We start from the raw sequence: 18,081 nt of genomic DNA on the forward strand, positions 1-18,081 counted from the left end.
AGGCATCAGTAGTGTTGATTCCTTCTGGAGGCTCTGACAGACAATCGATGCCATGCCTTTTACTAGCTTCTTGTGGCCACTGGGATCCTTGCCATTCATATGGGTTTGTGGCTGTATCACTCCAAATTCACCTCCAGCTTCACATGGCCTCTTCTGTCTCTTCTCTTATTGTTAAAAGGACACTGTCATTGGATTAGGACTCACTCGGATAATCCAAACCTCATCTCAAGGTAATCTAATCACATCTACACAGACCCTTTTTTCCAAATAAGGCCACATTTCCAATGGGTGTATCTTTTGGGGGCCCACCAACCAACCCACTACAAATATGAAATTATACCAGGTTATCTTGGTGAGGTACAACTGCCCAGAAACTAGACTGTCAGCAGTAACTTCTTCCTCTAGCCTTTCCCAGCTTCCCACTTGGGTTCTCATCTCCAATCTAATCAATAAGAGGTCCAGGCAATTTTCTCCCAAACAGATCATTGTCACTTCCTAAAATGAAGGAGCAGGAACTGAACCAAAGTACCAGGCTGAATCCCCTGTTTTGACACTTATTAGCTGTGTGATGCTAGGCAAGTTACTCAACCTCTCTGTTCATGAGCTTCCCATCCATAATTTGTGATGATAAGACTATAAAAACTAAAGGAATTAATAGATGTAAAGTGCTTAGAATAGCATCTGGTGCATAGTGGCATTCCTGAATGCTAGCTGCTATTCTTATCTAAGTCAGAAAACCACAGTCTCTTCAAATGAACAACCTAGTCCTAGTCATTTTTATTTTCAAATTACTTTATCAACTTCTTAAAAAAAATTTGAAGATTTTATTTATTTATTTGAGAGAGAGAGAAAGAGCACAAGCAGGGAGAGGGGCAGAGGCAGAAGGAGAAGGACAAGCAGACTCCCCACTGAGCAGGGAGCCCAGTGCAGGGCTCTGTCCCAGGACCCTGAGATCATGACCTGAGCCAAAGTCAGACACTTAAGAGAATGAGCCACCCAGGCGCCCCACTTAAACACCAACTTTAAAGTCCAAGCTTAAGTTTAATAAAAAATAACAAAACATAAATAAGAATATGACCCTTTTGAGAAAAAAATCAACAAAATCATTTTCAGAATTCCAGAATTTTCTATAGTGTTAACTGTTGTGTTTTCGCCTAAGAACTATAAAGTCAACTAACAAATCAAACTTTCAAATTGAATGAGGTGCCAAAAAGAAGTTTAGAAGACGAAAAATTCATGTCCTTATTAAAGTATGATATGGCTTATTAACTAACATGAACTTTAAAAATAATAGTGTTCATTTCTCTATTCTGTCTTTCATACATGAAAATTAAGAGAGAACAATGTTGTATCAGTGCCACAAAAGGTAAAAGTAAATAAGGCTATCAACTAGTTGAGAGTACTTTTCATGAAAAATATTTCTTAGGTAAAAATCAAGGATTTGGGGAGATGCAGTAATGCTCTTCCATTCTCAGGAAGTTCCACTAAAAAAGGGACGGGAAGGGGCGCCTGGGTGGCTCAGTCGTTAAGCGTCTGCGTTCAGCTCAGGGCATGATCCTGGCGTTCTGGGATCGAGCCCCACATCAGTCTCCTCTGCTGGGAGCCTGCTTCTTCCTCTCCCACTCCCTCTGCTTGTGTTCCCTCTCTCGCTGTCTGTCTCTATCTCTGTCAAATAAATAAATAAAATCTTAAAAAAAAAATAAGATAGGGAGAAAAATCCCTTAAAAAAAAGGGGGGGGGATGGGAAGCGAGGGGGGTGGGGAGAACTGACCGAGCATACACAATTGTCCTCTGAGGAATCATCTATCACTGAGTCTTGTCATTTCTGCTTCCTAAACATTTCCTGAATCCTTTGTCTTCTCTCTATACCCAGTGCTGTGGTTCTGGCCCTTAGCTCTCTCCTCCCTGACTGCAACAACTCCCAGAGAAATTGCTCCAAAATGCTACACTGTTGGTCTCACTTCTTTGTTTAGAACATTCCACTCACTCCCACTGTGCTTCAAATAAAACCCAATGTCTCTGATGTGATCCCTAGGCCCCTCTAGGCCCTCCACTCCCAGACTCAACCTTCTAGGATCCAGCCACCCTGAATTTCTTGTAGTCTCTCAAAAGCCCCATATTCTCTTCTATCTAGGTCCTCTGTTTAGGGATTCTGCCCCTCCCCAGATCCCTGATCTGCCCTAGAAGCTGATTTCTATCATTCTCAAAGACTCAGCTTAGCAGTCACAGCCCTCTGGGAGATCTCCTTGGCCCCCATGTTTGGGATAAGCCTCCTTTTCTCTGCTCCCATGGCACCTGGTCCCCACTGTAACAAACACATTTTGTAATTGCTCATATTCTCTACCCTCCTGTAAGCTGCTTGAGGACAGAGACTGACTGTCCCTGGCACCAAGCACAGTGCTTGGCATACAGTGGGCCCCTTGTACATATTAAATTACTCAGATTTTCAAATTATTGAAAATTAATTTGTCCAGAACCTTCTCATTTCTGGAATGTTCCCCCCTACTTAATAATTCTGCGCTGGTCTGTACAGATCTTCACCTTTCCTTCCCTCCTATTCACTTGGAACTCTACCATTTGCACTGTTGGCCGGGCCAGGCATGTGATAATTATCTCAAACAAGCCCAACTTTATTACCCACCATTTTTGACTTACTAAGGAGCTTTCTGAGTCCCAGTGCACATGCCTAGGTCTGGAATGTGTTTTCCTTCCAAAAGGCACCGCTGAGAACTATGTATGCAGAGGGAGCCGAGACTTTGCAGGCTGGGAGGGAGTGAACAGAGTCTCACACACAGAGCTGCATGGTTTCCCACATTGAAGGAAACCAGAATGGTGGGAAATAAAGGGAAAGAAGGCAGAGAATAAAGGGACACCACACGTTATGTCTCATTTCATGCTTTGTAGAGAAGGTTGTGGTTATGGGTTAGTCTCCTTTCAGGAAAACCATTTAATCTTCTTGTTCTTTCTCGTGCTCACAAAGATCACCTGCGTCTATTTCCTCAAATGTTCATGATTAAAAAGGCTGCCCTTTCAGATGGAAAGGCATGAAGGGAAGAAAGGGTGTCCTAATTCCAGCTCCTCCCACAGGGGCGTGTGCCTGTAGTCACCCTCCGCAGGGTCTAGCCTCACTGAGGTGTAGCCCGGGTGCTCTCACCGTCCACCCACTGCACCCTAAGTTGGGAAAGCCAGACTGGCCTGCGCAGTGAGAGTTACACGTCTCCCTCGTGGTTATGATGTGCCCTCTGGTCTGCAAGTGGGCCCTGCTGTGCTCGGAGATGCCTCAGGTGAGATGACCTGCCCGGGCTCCACGTGTGTCTCTGGGACACACAAGCCTTTATGTTTATGTGCCGAGGGCTTTTTGTTCATATGCAGGTCTTGCTCGGATGTGCACACCTGCCTTCTTCACCACCTTCCACAGAGGCGTGTACTAGGAGCTCAGATAATTCATGGATTTTGAACGCCCTAATTTAGATAGGGAAAAAAACCACTTAAAATACTGATTCATGAGTAAAATGTAAAGGAAACTGACAACATTCTTAAGCACTACTCTTTTCTGCTTTTTAAAAAAGACGTATTCATTGTAGGTCTGGCGTTCAGACTCTGCCCCACAACGCCAAGGTTCACTACAACTACGCCAACTTCCTGAAGGACCAGGGTCGGAACCGGGAAGCCATCTACCACTACAGAACGGCCCTCAGGTGAGCACCCACGACTGTCCGCCGCCCCCTTGTCCGGTCGCTCCCCTCCCAGTGTGCGCTCGCACCTCTCCAAGGAGGTGTAAGGATCCCCGACTCCCCATCTTTTGGCTCAGTGTTCCAGTCTGCTGTGAATGTGGTAACTCTGCCTTGCTTCTGGTTCTTGGTGTTTTCCTGCAAGTTTCCATTGCTACCCACTACTCAATGAAGGGACACTCGGTCAAGTACACTCATGCAGCAAACAGGAGTTGGTTGTCAAGAAGACACTCACAAATTCTCGGAGCATGTATTCCAGTGAATTATTAATGGAAAATCTAGGTCTCTCACTACTTGAGGAAGATTTTTATGGCATCCTTCGAAAGCAATTAAGATGCCCTACCATGTTACATTGATTAAGAGTAAAATGAAAAGGCACTTTACTGCCATGTGTGGAATGTAAGCTTTTTAGATCATGTATGTATTTATATTTTCCCCAGGTAAAGAGTTCTGATACTCTCCTCGCACGTTTCATTGGGATGCAGTAGATCAAATATGCTTATAGCTGTGGCTTTACTTCATTCTAAGGAAAAGCCCATTGCTGTAGGGCTTTCAGACACTCTTTGTTTCTCAGTGATGACTTTTCATGGTGGCCATTTCTCAAGATTCCAGTTAAGAATATGTTTGACCTTGAACATGTGGAGACTTGACAAATAAAATACATGAAGAGTACAATCAAGCTGAATTCTCTCCTCAATTGCATACCATTGGACTCATAGAAGGTTTTTCAGCAGGATTCTGGACCCCACAGATTGGCCAATTTGATTGAGTTCTCTAATTCAGTTCCACTCTCATAGATGCCTGGAAGCACATATACCACTAGGTGTAAATAATAGAATAATATATTTAACTCACAATATTGAGGCTAAAGTCAAAAGGACCTCATATTTGTGTTGAGGAACAGAAGAGTGGAAAGGCTTAATAAGTAGTCATATTCTTTTGCTGGGAGGCAGTTTACCAAAAGCTTACAGCTATGTCTTACATTGATAGAATTATGTTGATTTTTGTATTCTTAAAATGCTATGCTTTAGCAATCAGAAAATGTCATTTAAATTTTAAGGGTATATTTTGGTTGAAAAATAAACTAACATTTAACAATTTTCCATAGCCTTCTTGTGGGGAAAAAATGAGCACATTAAGTTTACCTGAAAAAAATATAGGATGAAAGGAAATGCTTTAGGATTTTTATTTTTCTTTCTTAAAACCTATTTTCTGCCAGAAAAACAAGGCAGACTTTAGGTCACTTGGACATGAAGTGAGTGTGATTCACAGGTGGTTGATTTTAAGGGATTATAGTAGGCAGTTGGACATCTTGAGCTTATCTCCAGTAAAACAATAAAAATAAGTGTTGTCGTATTAACTGTGCTTCTGTGAGAAGCATGTCTCCAGAGAGAGACATTTGAACAATTAAAGCTACAAATAGACCACACAGTGATTGATGAAATATTTGATTCTCTCAGACCAGGCTCAAAACTCTGTCTGATTCAAAAGTACCCTCCTTATTATCTGTAGGCTCCTGTTGTGAATTATTGTCAGATGTTAGCGTCTTTGGAAATTATTACAATTTATGTACGTGTTGCTGAGGTAGGAATTCCTTTCCCTTCCAAGTGCCTATCCCAACTCACCACTTCAGTGTATTTAATGTTTTCCATATCTCCTCACAGCAAGCAAGAGAATAGGGAAATGCAGGGTTAAAGTGTCCAAAGTCACTTCCAACAGTCATCCACACAGCTATAATGTCTATGCGGAATCCAAGAGCAGTAGTGAAGTTAGTCGTCGCATTGTATTTATTGTGAGCTAATTACTTTTTTGGCTAGCTTGCATTTCTCAAACTAGCCTAATACTAAGCTGACAATTATATATAACATGACCATTCTGCTTCTTTCACATTTTTATTTTATTTTTACAATATTACAGAACTACCTTTGCTTTCTTCCCTCTGGGCATGGTCCATTTAAATATATTTGTATAGAATGGGAAAACTTCCCCTGGAAAAATACTACATTTAAAGTTATAGTTTCACTTTAAAACCTAAAAATAATAATGATAGTAAGTCAGAACACTCAGTGCAAACAGGAATGTTAGCTTTGCTTTGCTGGGAAGGGCAGCTCTCCTGTTTATATCTACTCCAGGTTCTATAAAATTTGGGCTTCTACATGCTGGAGAATCAGAGCACCACTGGTAGATCTGCCATGGGCCTCTAAAAGCCTTTAGACCTTTGGGCTACTCTGTGGAAAGTTTCTGCCATCCCACCCCACATGATGGGAGTATAAACTCCAGACACCGCCCAATAACTCAGCTCTTCCTGCACAAGCACCGACACAAAGGGACTCATTCAATAAATCCAAAAGGAGACACAGTGACCCAGTCTGGATAAGGTGCAGAAAATAGTTGTTTAGTTTTAAAAGTTAATCTAAAGTAGAGAATCAAAGCAAATAATATTTAAGCTTAAGCATTTTATTTTAACCTAAAACATGCATGTGTACATTTGCTCATATTTTAAGGTCTGGCCAAGGTCTTTTAATAAGAGCCAAATCAGCATCAACACCTAATTACACAGCGGTTCTAGATTTTTTAGCAACTTCGTATTTTTAATCTTCCCAGAGCACGTCTGTCCTTGATTTTCATAGAAATGACAGCTTCTTTCACACTCAGATTTTATCCATTTCTAAGATGTTTTCCTAAATTATGCAATTACAATGAAAAAAATGCAACTGACTAAACTTGGGAATAAACACTGACTCTTAGCGATCCAGCACCTCAGCCAGGGCAAGCAGAGGCTAGGGGTGCACTAATGGGAGCCGGGGTGTTGAGGGGGGGGGGTGGGTATGCTTCGCTGAGGGCTTATCAGGGCCTCACTCAGTAAATTCACAAAAGGATTAGAGAATGGCTGCTGACCTGGTGACTCTGACTTGGAGATTATTTAAGGTGGAATATACCTAAACTGATAAAAACCATAGTTTCTACTATCGTTCAGACTCACTGGATGACAATTATTGGTTCTTTTCAGCTGGCTTTCAAAACCTGGCATCTAGGAATGCAAAATAAGGTATGCTACTGCCTAGGGAGTCAGGCTGGCCTCTCAAGGTCACTAGAATATTGCCCCGCGTGCCCCCGGACGTTTGCTCCCCTAGCTGTCCTTCATACCACTCTGCTCGCATAATGCCCCTGTGACCCCAGCGCTTGAAGATTTGCTGACGCTTAGGCTATGCAGGTGTTTGGATATCAGTGCAGGATTTAATCCACGTGAGAGGGCTGACTATCAGTCACCCAGACATCCGCTTTCTTCTTCACATGTATAATTCAGACACAAAATAAACAGAAAATTAAGTCAGATTGATTTTCTCCTCCAGTGTTTTGGTCAGTCAGGAGGTACATTACCCCACTCTGGTGGGGGGGGGGGACGCGGTGTGCCCGGCAGCCTTGAAGCGTTTAGAATGGCCTTGGATGCTCCTAATATGCCCGTCATTGATATTTTAAGCAGCACTTCTGAAAGGAAAGAAAACTGCAAACGGGATTATAATTCCCGATCATGTTGTTTAACGTTCTTGTAACTAAAAAGGAAGGACTATGCTTTTAATAATTCTGTACAAAACAAAAACGAAAACAAAAACCCATCCCACTTTTTGGCTTCCTTAAACATTGGAAAGGAAAGGAGTGAACTTGTTTTTGTTAAAAGTCATTGAATCATAAAGATTTTTTATGATATTGCCCATTAACATAGTACTTAATCATTCTTCCTATGTGGACAATTGGAACTCTTCAAGAAAATTTTATAAGACTTGGATGTATATTTTTTCAATTAGAAAAAACAATTATTTCAAAAAGAAATAAGTAGGTGAATAGTAAGGAAACATCATTAGTGCTGTCCTGAAATACAAGAAAAGCTAATTGCAGGTGCAAAATAGCCTACTTTTTGAGGGTATCCTAAGTGTATTCAATAAGATTATTATATAACATTTCTTATGAAGAGTGTGTCCAATAAAACATGTGGGGTTTGAAAATTGTAAGCCTTAGGACCCATGGAGTAGGAAAACACACCACATTATTTACACAGCTAATTCTGAATGAACTTTAAAATAACTCTCACAACTCCAGATGGACTCAGATGCCGACTGGCATATGTTTCTGGAAGGAATAAAATTCCAACACCACTTGTTGCTTGGATTTAACGAAGTTTCCTCCTTTGGAGGGGTTATTAATGTATTGGGGCTCACACTTAAAGACCTGAATTTCCTCTCTGATATCTCATTTGGAGGCTTGGCATTATTTTTATATCTGCTGATGAAATTACATTCTCACTATACATGTTGTGTTAAGTTTGGCAGTCTTGATCATTAAATTTAAGAAGTATTAGTTTATTTTTAAAAATAAGCTGGAGTTCTTTTAGTCACGTGGTGCTCACATGCATGGATACATCTTAAATCAAAACACTCTAATCTTCATTCGAAACAGCTCTAAATGTGCATACATGTTGATCCGCTCATAATTTTATTTATAATAGCTTTGCGTGTGATTTGCCCTTGAGGCTATCATACTGCTCATGTTTATGTAAAACTAGTTTTCCTGATCTAGTTTGAAAAGAATGAGGCACAGTTCCGGGTAGCTTTTCTAACTGCACAAAGCTGGCTGGCTGTGGCTTTTGTGTAGGGTCCTAAGATTTCCTGACTCCTGTCCTTTGGCTCTAGATCTTCTCTTTCTGTGGCCTTTTTTGTCCATGTTATGACGAGCTTTGACTACTCCCAGCATTCTCTCCTGGAGGGGGCTGGGCGGCTGTCCTGGGAGGGTTAGTGGTGGGGGCTCCTGAGACTTCACTGCTGCAGCCCCTTTTTACTGGTACATGGCTGGAATTCCATTGGATGTTGAGTCCCACAAAGAGACATGGAAAAAATATTTGGCTTGGTGTCTGTGAGGATCACCTGTTTCAGATGAAGAAGGGGTGGTCCTCTTTGGAAAGGACTCCCAACAAAGAACATTCCTGCACTCATCCTCCACACCCATGAGCACAGAAAGTGGTAGAACCAGATGGATGCCAGAAGATGCGAGTCTTCACTCTACTAGAGATGAAGAAATAACGAGGATAGTTTCACTGAAGGGAGCAAGTCCAGAGCTTTTGTTTTTTTTGGGTTTTTTTGATATTTTGGGGGGTTTTTTTTGTTTGTTTGTTGTTTGTTTGTTTTGGAAGATGAGAAAGCCATGGGAGAAGTGGAGAGCTGGATGTTTCAGCCTACCACGGATTCGTGAGGCTTGCGGAGACAACTGAGTCAACTTAGAGATCCTGCAGTGTGTACTCCTTCCACCTCTACATGAAAGGCCTAAGGACCCTAAAATAAGCTGGCTATTAAAAAGAGTAAGTTCAGAAAAGGAACAACGACATTTGTTAGAATGTAGCAGGTGTGGCCAGGACAACTTGTACACAAATGATTTCGTTGGTTTCTCAGTAGCCTAGTGAAATGTGCTCTTGGCTCTGCTTTCACAGGGAAAGAAACTAAGGCACAGACACAAATCCAACCCACAGGACTGGAAAGTATCACAGGCATAAAGGAGCCCAGGGCTTCTCACTCCCAAATCAGTTCTTCCATTTCACCAAAGCAGCTTCCCATCCATCCTGCTCCCAGAATAAGAAAAGGTTAGATTATATTCACAATATTCTGTTTACAGGAACAGAGAAGTATGATAGTGCTTTAAAAGAAATATTCGCTAAATGTCCTACTTTCTGTCACTTCCAAGGTTAAGCCTCAACTATCAGAATAGCTATTTAGAGGACTCATTTCCTGACTCTTCACCCTTGGTTTTACTTTAAATTCTGTTGGCAAATAAACAGAAGGGAGCTTCTTATACCAAGAGCTGAGTTTCAGTTAGGTTGACTGATCATTACTTTCTGGGCATAAAGGAGGAACCCGGCACAGAGCAGGGATAAGACTGACCTGAACGTCCAGGGCCATGTCCTGAAACTGAGTTTAGGTGGGGGTAGTTTTTAGTCCTGAAAAATCCAGAGTTTATGGGTGATTCTTAAAAATATTTTTCGCTTTGATTTATTCTTCTCAACAGAAAATAGAAAGTAAATATCTGACCTTAAGCATACTTAATCTTCAATAAATAAAATCTGGGAATGGAAATCAGGCAAGTAAATCTGGGTGTGTACACACAGAAGGGAAATTACAAACTAGAGCACGTGATGCGATTTTACTGGAACTGTGGAATTACTTACAAATCACTTGAACAATGAAAAATTGATGACATCTATAACTCTTTAACAGACTGTGCAAACTATAAAGGCAATTCTTGAAATAAAAAGTAGATCTCATCTTCTAGATGTACAGATTTCACCGATTGCTAATCTCTGTACCACCTAGTGTATAATCCTTTCTCTTTTTCTGAGATTCAAACCTATAGAACTTTGGTCAAAGATAGAGCTTTAAAATAGTTGAGCGTAACTTAATTTATTTGACATTGTATTTTTATCTAATACCTGGTGGACCGAGTCTTGTTCACTTATTGCATGTTATTGATTTTAATACACTTTCAATTATGCCATGGTTTTTAGAGATGTTCATGTTGTGTGATAGGATGCAAATTTTTCCAATTAAAGCAGTAATCTTAGTGGCCCAGGTTATTTAGAAATATTTCATTTCTGTTTAAGTACTTCTCACCGAAGTAATATAGTTCAATCGGTTGGTCAAGGGGAAAAAAGCACCAATTATTTCACATTGATATCAACTGGTAGCAGCATATTTATATATAGCATATGCTACATGACTGTTGAGCCAAATGACCATTCCTCAAAGGGCTCTAGTCACTATTGTACTGAAAACTGAGTCGTTACTCATGGGATGTGGGAAAACAAATATTTTTATCAGAAATATCTGCCTCTGCAATGTCCACAATAGCTAAATCGTGGAAGGAGCCGAGATGCCCTTCAACAGATGACTGGATTAAGAAGTTGTGGTCCATATATACAATGGAATATTACTCAGCTATCAGAAAGAACGAGTTCTCAACATTTGCTACAACATGGACAGCACTGGAGGAGATAATGCTAAGTGAAATAAGTCAAGCAGAGAAAGACAACTATCATATGATTTCTCTCATCTATGGAACATAAGAACTAGGATGATCAGTAGGGGAAGAAAGGGATAAAGAAAGGGGGGGGTAATCAGAAGGGGGAAGGAAACATGAGAGACTATGGACTATGAGAAACAAACTGAGGACTTCAGAGGGGAGGGGGGTGGGGGAATGGGATAGACTGGTGATGGGTAGTAAGGAGGGCACGTATTGCATGGTGCACTGGGTGTTATACACAACTAATGAATCATCGAGCCTTACATCGGAAACCGGGGATGTACTGTATGGTGACTAACATAATATAATAAAAAATCATTAAAAAAATTAAAAAAATAAATAAATAAATAAAAAGAAGTTGTGGTCCATATATACAATGGAATATTACTCAACTATCAGAAAGAACGAGTTCTCAACATTTGCTACAACATGGACAGCACTGGAGGAGATAATGCTAAGTGAAATAAGTCAAGCAGAGAAAGACAACTATCATATGATTTCTCTCATCTATGGAACATAAGAACTAGGATGATCAGTAGGGGAAGAAAGGGATAAAGAAAGGGGGGGGTAATCAGAAGGGGGAAGGAAACATGAGAGACTATGGACTATGAGAAACAAACTGAGGACTTCAGAGGGGAGGGGGGTGGGGGAATGGGATAGACTGGTGATGGGTAGTAAGGAGGGCACGTATTGCATGGTGCACTGGGTGTTATACACAACTAATGAATCATCGAGCCTTACATCGGAAACCGGGGATGTACTGTATGGTGACTAACATAATATAATAAAAAATCATTAAAAAAATTAAAAAAATAAATAAATAAATAAAAAGAAGTTGTGGTCCATATATACAATGGAATATTACTCAACTATCAGAAAGAACGAGTTCTCAACATTTGCTACAACATGGACAGCACTGGAGGAGATAATGCTAAGTGAAATAAGTCAAGCAGAGAAAGACAACTATCATATGATTTCTCTCATCTATGGAACATAAGAACTAGGATGATCAGTAGGGGAAGAAAGGGATAAAGAAAGGGGGGGTAATCAGAAGGGGGAATGAAACATGAGAGACTATGGACTATGAGAAACAAACTGAGGACTTCAGAGGGGAGGGGGGTGGGGGAATGGGATAGACCGGTGATGGGTAGTAAGGAGGGCACGTATTGCATGGTGCACTGGGTGTTATACACAACTAATGAATCATCGAGCCTTACATCGGAAACCGGGGATGTACTGTATGGTGACTAACATAATATAATAAAAAATCATTAAAAAAAAAAATAATAAAGCAATACAAATCTAAAAAAAAAAAAAAAAAAGAAATATCTGCCTCTTACCCATGGAATGGGAGAAGATATTTGCAAATGACATTACGAATAAAGGGCTGGTATCCAAGATCTATAAAGAACTTCTCAAACTCAACACCCAAAAATCAAATAATCCATCAATAAATGGGCAGAAGATATGAACAGACGTTTATCCAAAGAAGGCATACAAATAGCTAACAGACACATGAAAAAATGTACAACATCACTAGACATCAAGGAAATACAAATCAAAACCACAAAGAGATACCACCTTACACCAGTTAGAATGGCAAAAATTAACAAGACAGGAAACAACAAGTGTTGGTGAGGATGTGGAGAAAGGGGAACCCTCTTACACTGTTGGTGGGAATGCAATCTGGTACAGCCCTTTGGAAAACAGTATGGAGGTTCCTCAAGACATTAAAAATAGAGTTACCCTATGACTCAGCAATTGCACTACTAGGTATTTACTCCAAAGATACAGATGTAGTGAAAAGAAGGGGCACATGCACCCCAATGCTCATAGCACCAATGTCCACAATAGACAAACTGTGGAAGGAGCCAAGATGCCCTTCAATACATGAATGGATAAAGGAGATGTGGTTCATATATACAATGGAATATTACTCAGCCATCAGATAGGATGAATACCCACCATTTGCATCGACATGGATGGAACTGGAGGGGATTACGCTAAGTGAAATAAGTCAAGCAAAGAAAGACAATTATCATATGGTTTCACTCATATGTGGAACATAAGGAATAGCATGGAGGACCACAAGGGAAGGGAGGGAAAACTGAATGGGAAGAAATCAGAGAGGGAGACAACCATGAAAGACTCTGGACTCCAGGAACCAAACTGAGGGTTACAGAAGGGAGGGGGTGGGGGGATGGGGTAACTGGGTGATGGGTATTAAGGAGGGCACGTGGGGTGATGAGCACTGGGAGTTATACGCAACTAATGAATTGTTGGACACTACATCAAAAACTAATGATGTGTTATATGCTGGCTAATTGTACATAATAATTAATAAATAAAACAAAAATAAAAATAAAAAATATTAACCAGAAAAAAGAAACAAAAACAAAGACACAGCTGAGAACCTGGAAGTATAGCTAGAGAAGATGTTTTTCTACTCCTACAGAAGTGACGTGTGCATGGTTAGTCATGCACACGCTTTCTGCTGTGGCAAGAGCCTAGACACCTACGAGGATCCATCTAAGCCATGGGAGTTCTATGAAGGTGTGAAAAAGAAAAAGAAAAAGCATCTTATGAAGGGATTGAAAAGACCTTCAAGATAAACAATTACTTGGGGAATAAAAGTCAAAGTACACATCTGAACTTTGAGTGAAAAGGATGAATGAAAATGTATATACATATTTGTACTCTTAGTTTTGCACACTTATTTAAATATACATTTGTGTTTATTCTATTTGCATGTGTACTTATATTTATAAGTACATAAAAGATACTGGACAATATACAAAAATGTACACAATTATCTAATGGGGTTGGTAGGACCGTCTGTATGGGGCACATACAAAGGCAAGGCTTCCCAATGTATATCTGTTTATGCATTTGTTTTTAAATTTTGAAACATGAAAGTATTGCCTACTGAAATAAATTTTAAAGACCAAAAAAAAAAAAGAAATATCTGCCTCTAACACCTTAAAAACACAAGTGCTTCTGAAGTACTAGTTATTTTGTTTGTATGTTTATTGTAATTTTTCAGTATTCCCTAGATTCGGTTTCTCCAACCATAAAGTAACAAAAAATTGTTTTGCTTGAAAAAAATTGGGAAAATTAAATAATAAATGGAAAAGTACCCTATAAGCTGCAAAGTACAAGACAAATGTAAAATGTCATTATCACGACTTTAGATCATTTGGACTTATTTTCTTTTATTCCTGAATTCCATTTTTACCTGAAGCAAATACAATGGCTGAGGTTTTCAATACCAGAATACAATCCTCAATAGGTTATTTTCCATGACAATAATTTCTTCCCTGTGTCTTCCTTTTCTGTGCATCTAATCAAACTATATGTCTCTGTACCTGTATTTGCCTATTTATTTATTTATTTATTTACTTATTTTTAATTTATTTGAGAGGGTGAGGGGAAGAGAGAGAGAGCATGCAAGCAGAGGGTGGGGGCAGAGGGAGAAGGAGAGGAGAGAGAGAATCTTAAGCAATGCAGAGCCACCTCGGGGCTTGATCTCAGGACTCTGAGATCACGATCTGAGCCCAAATCAAGGGTCAGAAGCCTAACCGACTGAGCCACCCAGTTTCTCCTCTATTTGTCTTTTGAAATGAAACAATAAAGTTTATTACTCGAGTATAGTATATATGCTTTTATAATAAAATTGTAAAATTCATCTTATAAGAAAAAATGGTTTTAAAAAGTGGTGAAAGCCACCATACTAGGACTAAAATTCACCAGTCTTTTCCAATTCAGTGAAGTACTTATTTTTATACCAGGGGGACTCTGTGAGTTTCCTTTGATGGGGTAAGAAATAGCTATGAACAGAACTTACATAACATACCTGTAGAAGTCAGAGTCTAGATATGTTTAAGTGTATTCTGACGAGTGATGCGGAAGCACAGACAACTATTAAATTATTCATCTTCCAGTGGAAATAATCTCCACTTGATTTTTTTGAAGATCTCAAACTGCAATATAATTCAAGCATATATTAAGAGAAAAACACAAAGTAGGTTTTATAATTTCAGAGGTCTGCAGCAAATAGAAAAACATCTTTCATAAAACTAAATTTATAAAAAAAAGCAAAAGTGAGATCTTTGGCCTGGTTGTTGAAGAATATTTTAAAATAAAATTCAGCTTCGTTTCATAAATCATATAGTGCTCACCTGTCATTGGGTGCAGCCACAGAAATTTTTACCAATCAGATCCCTAGAGAGAGAGAGAGAGAGAGAGAATATTACTTGCGGATCTTTGTTATTACCAGAAACAAAAAATGTCTGCACAGTATCCAGATGGAGGACTGCAGCATGGTAATAGAATCAGTAAATTACAATAAATGCCACCAAGCCAATTCTAGTTGGGGGCTATTTGTTAAAATAAAGTCTCTACTCTAAGTATAAAGGCCTTCTCTGCTTACAGAATTCATATTTCTTTGTTTCCCCTTCTTTATGTTTGTTTCTGGTTTTGAGAGGCAAACTGATTTCCTATATCGGGTCAAAAAGAAAAAGAAGAAAAAAGCACGTCTGTAGTCAGTGAGTATGGCTATTTAAATGCCAGTGGGATGCTGGGTGAATACAACTCCAGAAGGCACGTGTGTGACCATGGACAGGTGTCTTGATGTGTAGGTGAGCCCATCGTGAAAGCTCTTGTTGAGTTGGGTCTGGCTTTTCCCATAGTTATCACTTCAGATGTTTATTTCAAGGGCCCTCAAGCCCAGAGAAATAAGGAAAAGATCAAGTTATAAGAAATTACCTCTCCTGTGATACAAAGGGGGGAAATGTCCCAGGTATGCTTTTATGACCACTTGTCATCAGAGAAACAATGAGCATGGAATCACCTTCACCATGTTCACTCAATGCCCCCTAAATCTATTAGAGGTCGTGGAACTTTACTTCATTAATAAATCCTGGCTGAGCTATGCTCTTTGTAATCACTTACAGGGAATAATGAAGTAGTTCTCCGGACCAAGGTACCCAGATCTTTCATGGGCTTGGAACACGGGACTATTTTTCTTCTATCATAGTTACAATATCCTTGAGCTCCTCCCACAGCATTTGGGATTTGCTGTCCCTCAGTTACTGCTCACAGCCTGCTTGGGGATAGAGGAGGCCCTAGAACGGCCTACCAATTAAAGGTGTACACCTGGGGCACCTGGGTGGTACAGTGAGTTAAGCATCTAACTCTTGGTTTGGACTGGGGTTGTGATCTCAGGGTCCTGATCTCAGAACGGTGACACGAAGCACGGGATGGAGATCACACTCAGCGCATAGTCTGCTTAAGACTCTCTCTCCCTCTTCCCCTCCCCATTCTCTCTCTCTAAAATAAATAAATAAATCTTTAAAAAAAAAAAAAAAGTGTGTGCAAAGAAGTAGCAGGACATGCTCCAGTTCAGCGCGTTCTCTCTGCCCAGCAGCCTCCAATGACATGTCTCACCAAATAGCTTCCCAAGCTCTTGCGGGGCCGCGGTAAGCTATTGCAACATGTCTTCCCTGGCCGATCAATAGGAGCTCCTTCTCCAGAATTAAACTGATCTTCTTAAATAGGGCAGAAAGGGGGGTGAGTAGGGCATTTGATTTTCAAAGGATTTGACAAGTGCAGATCCTGTTTTTATCGCTTGGACATTATCTTGGGTTTTCTACATTGAAGCTGGCTCCACAGTTTCGTTCCTTGGGTGACAGAGATAGAGAGAGCCTATTAAATTGACAAATATGTCCACTCTAAATGTAGCAGAAACATCTAAATTACATAGCTGTGATCATTTGGCTTCTTTATCGTTTAGGAAGTAAGCAATTCCCTTGCTTTCTATGTCAGCACAAATTTTCTTTATTTGCTTTGAACTTTAGGAGGACTGGCCCCTTTTCTTTTATGTCATTGTGAATTATTTAATATTTTTATATTTAGAGATTTTTCCAGGATTTTCATGCTGTGAACTACACCAGATAGGACAGAATCTCATGGCAGAAGGAGAAGGAAAGAGACAAATGGTGGATGCAGATGAAGAACCAACTTAGGGATGTGATTTATTTTTATGTGCATAAATTTTATGTCTTTCCTTCTTCATAATGCTAGCTTTACTGATGCCCTGATCCAAAGACATTTATGTAACTCCCTCGTGTACAAACCAATGAATTCCCACCATCTTGTGTAAATAGAGGGCACCATATGAACAGGTCAGCAATCCCAGCAGACCAGAAATTCAGCACCTCATGAGAACTTTCTACCGAAAGAACTTGCAAGTAACTGTTTAAGCCATAAAAGGTTCTAATTGTTTAATAATGCTAGCATTGTGTATTTCTAAACCTTGCATTACTCAGAGGCTATATTTATACTACCATGTGTCAGATCTACGCTCTCCTGCCAAATCTGCATACCTCCAACAGCAAAATTTTTTAAAACTTTAAATTGCCTTTTTTCCATTTTTTTTTTTTTTTTACAAAATAGAAGTTGGCCATAATGAAATGATTGGCACAGCCATACTGTCTCAAAAGAGAAAGTAAAGGAAGATTTCAGTGTTTTATTTTGGTTGTGGAATACCTGGATTAAAAAAATAATAAGCAAATTATTTCAAATTTAGAGGTGTCTGACAATCGTGGCTTAGGATTCACACTATTTCAAGTTGTATCCACACCTTGCAAGTGCCCTGAACAACCTTGCCGCACTGAGCAGACACACAGCAGAGGCAAAGATAGACTATCGGAGGAGTTCTGAGATAGGAGCCTGTGTCTCAGCACAACCGGGCCCTTTTAAATCTCAGGAATCTCTGAAGCAAATGGAGTCTACCATTGATCAGATAGCCTTGTGATTCCTAGGACGGCTTCCCTTCTCGACTCAAGTTGTGGTGCTGTGGCCTCTTCCTAAAGGGTTAGGGTTCTCAAGCTTTGGGACATTGTAACATTCATCTGAATGTTTTCTATCCCTTGTCACTCAAGCGAAGGATTTACCAGAATGTCTTACTGGAAATGCACATTCTGAGGGATGTTCACAGTTGCCAATTAAATATGGGCAAGGCAGAGTCCAGTGGTTAAGCAAATGCTTAGTTAAGCAAAGATAAACAGGTTCTCTTGTTATGAGAGTCAGGAATATATTAACTCATCTTGTGAATCTTCAAGAAGGGAATCTGGTATTCAGAATTGCCCGGGAAACTCTTGGCAACATTTTCCCAAGATAAAGCATTCCATAGATACTTTTGGGAAAAGATTGGTCTAGAAAAAGAAGAAAAAAAGTGCTGTAAAGTGTCACAACCAAAATAGCATAACTACAATTTTTACTAGAAATA

The 18,081-nt window shown here is 39.9% G+C and overlaps 1 protein-coding gene across 1 annotated transcript in view; it reads left to right on the forward strand.

Annotated features, from left to right (window-relative positions):
• LOC113257385 (protein O-mannosyl-transferase TMTC1-like) overlaps positions 1 to 18,081 on the forward strand; it is a 68,088-nt gene that overhangs the window by 27,150 nt on the left and 22,857 nt on the right. Inside the window, exon 5 of the mRNA XM_026501574.4 lies at positions 3,585 to 3,698. Within this exon, the coding sequence (XP_026357359.3) occupies positions 3,585 to 3,698 (114 nt within the window). The remainder of the gene's footprint in view (positions 1 to 3,584; positions 3,699 to 18,081) is intronic.

Source organism: Ursus arctos, unplaced genomic scaffold, assembly GCF_023065955.2.
Source record: "Ursus arctos isolate Adak ecotype North America unplaced genomic scaffold, UrsArc2.0 scaffold_26, whole genome shotgun sequence".
NCBI lineage: Eukaryota > Metazoa > Chordata > Mammalia > Carnivora > Ursidae > Ursus > Ursus arctos.